Source organism: Colobus angolensis, unplaced genomic scaffold, assembly GCF_000951035.1.
Source record: "Colobus angolensis palliatus isolate OR3802 unplaced genomic scaffold, Cang.pa_1.0 Scaffold210, whole genome shotgun sequence".
NCBI classification, from domain to species: Eukaryota; Metazoa; Chordata; class Mammalia; order Primates; family Cercopithecidae; genus Colobus; species Colobus angolensis.
In genome coordinates, this window is record NW_012115267.1 from 4284721 (window position 1) to 4286218 (window position 1498).

General features: G+C 50.6%; 1 protein-coding gene across 1 annotated transcript in view; it reads right to left on the reverse strand.

The window, feature by feature from the left end:
• USP17L2 (ubiquitin specific peptidase 17-like family member 2) overlaps positions 1–1268 on the reverse strand; it is a 2146-nt gene extending 878 nt beyond the window's left edge. Inside the window, exon 1 of the mRNA XM_011942845.1 lies at positions 264–1268. Coding sequence (XP_011798235.1) covers positions 264–1060 — 797 coding nt within the window. The 5' untranslated portion in view covers positions 1061–1268. The remainder of the gene's footprint in view (positions 1–263) is intronic.
• Positions 1269–1498: the final 230 nt, after the last annotated feature.

The window sequence follows — 1498 nt, forward strand, 5'->3', positions numbered from 1 at the left end:
GAGGGTGTTATGACTGAAGCCGGGACCTGGGCATCGGTGTTCTTTCATGCTCATAACTGATTTTGAGGTGAGCCCAATGGATCACCTGTCTGCCAGTCATGCTCATCACACTGTAGTTTGCACACACGTCACACAGAGACACTGTTAATAAGCACATTTGTGTGCTTGAGCCGGGTTGCGCCCAAGATTCTGTGATTGTACGGAGCCCTGAGTTATGCCCTGGATATCTTTACTCTCGGGTCGGTCAACTTGGATCACTGTACCGAACGAGAAATGGAGCCCGAAATCCAATCAGTGAATACACAAAAGGAAGGGGCCATTTCCCACAATCATTTCCACTGCAACACCACTTCGGATGAACAAGTCTCACTGCAGGTCTGGGTCTGTGCTTCAGAGATGCACCTTTCCCAGCTGGACGACTGACCCGGAATCTCCCCAGATGCCATTTTGATACACACCAAATGAGATTTATTTCAGTGCTTGCTGATTTTATTTCAGGTGCAGCCAGTGCCTGTGAGGGCTGGATGACGTGGCCAGGACGGTGGAGGGCCCGTGTGATGTGAGCTTCCATCGTACACAGCATGCAGCACTTGTGACGATGACAAAGTTGAGAGTGCTCCCGGGACAACATGTAGTTGGCAAGGGGTGGTGTGTATGTCAGGCACTGCAGGGAAGCGTTCACATAGCAAGTGTTTCCCATATTCTGGAGCCCAGCCCCCACCGCAGCAGGTCTCCTGCTACTGAGAGGAAGCTTCTCCCCGGGGGCAGGCTGTCTTGCCACAGGAGCCAAATCATCACAGAGGTCCACATGGGTCTCAGCTGACAGTGGTGACTTCTCAGGTAGAGAAATCTGCTGGATTTCAGCAAAAGCTGCATCTGGACGAGAAGATGTGGGTTTTGAAAACTGGTTGAACTGCCACTCACCTCCCAAGTGGAGTGAATCGGCCTCCATGTCGCCAGGAGCAAGGATCACAAGCTTTTTCTGCTGGGACCGCACGTTGCAGAAAGACGCTATCTCTTCCGAGAGAGAGTCTTCAAATGACGCGCTATCTGGCCGCATCAGCCCTTATATAACTCAACCCCGCCTACCGCGAACACCCCACCCACCCATCAGGTATGCAATCCACCAATCAAATATCAGCACTCAATTATGGAATGAGTCATAGGGTGTGTCCCCTTGTATTCCCCAGGGAGTTCAACAGACACAGCCCACATCGTGATTTACAGAACACCTGAAGCAAATTGACGCCTCAGGATGATAAGCACATATAATAGGAGTGCAACCTGCTTAGGACAGTGGCCACACATTTGCCTTAGGACAGTGGCCACACATTTGCCAAGGAATCCAACAGACATTCCAGCGATAACCTTTCCATGTTCAGCCTCTTGATTCTATATCCGAGTGAAATGACTTGCCAGTGGGGAACAAGATAAGTCTTTGCAGGAAGTGCTCTGGTGGGAGCTAGATACCCAAATCATAAAGCATCGAGCATTGGAA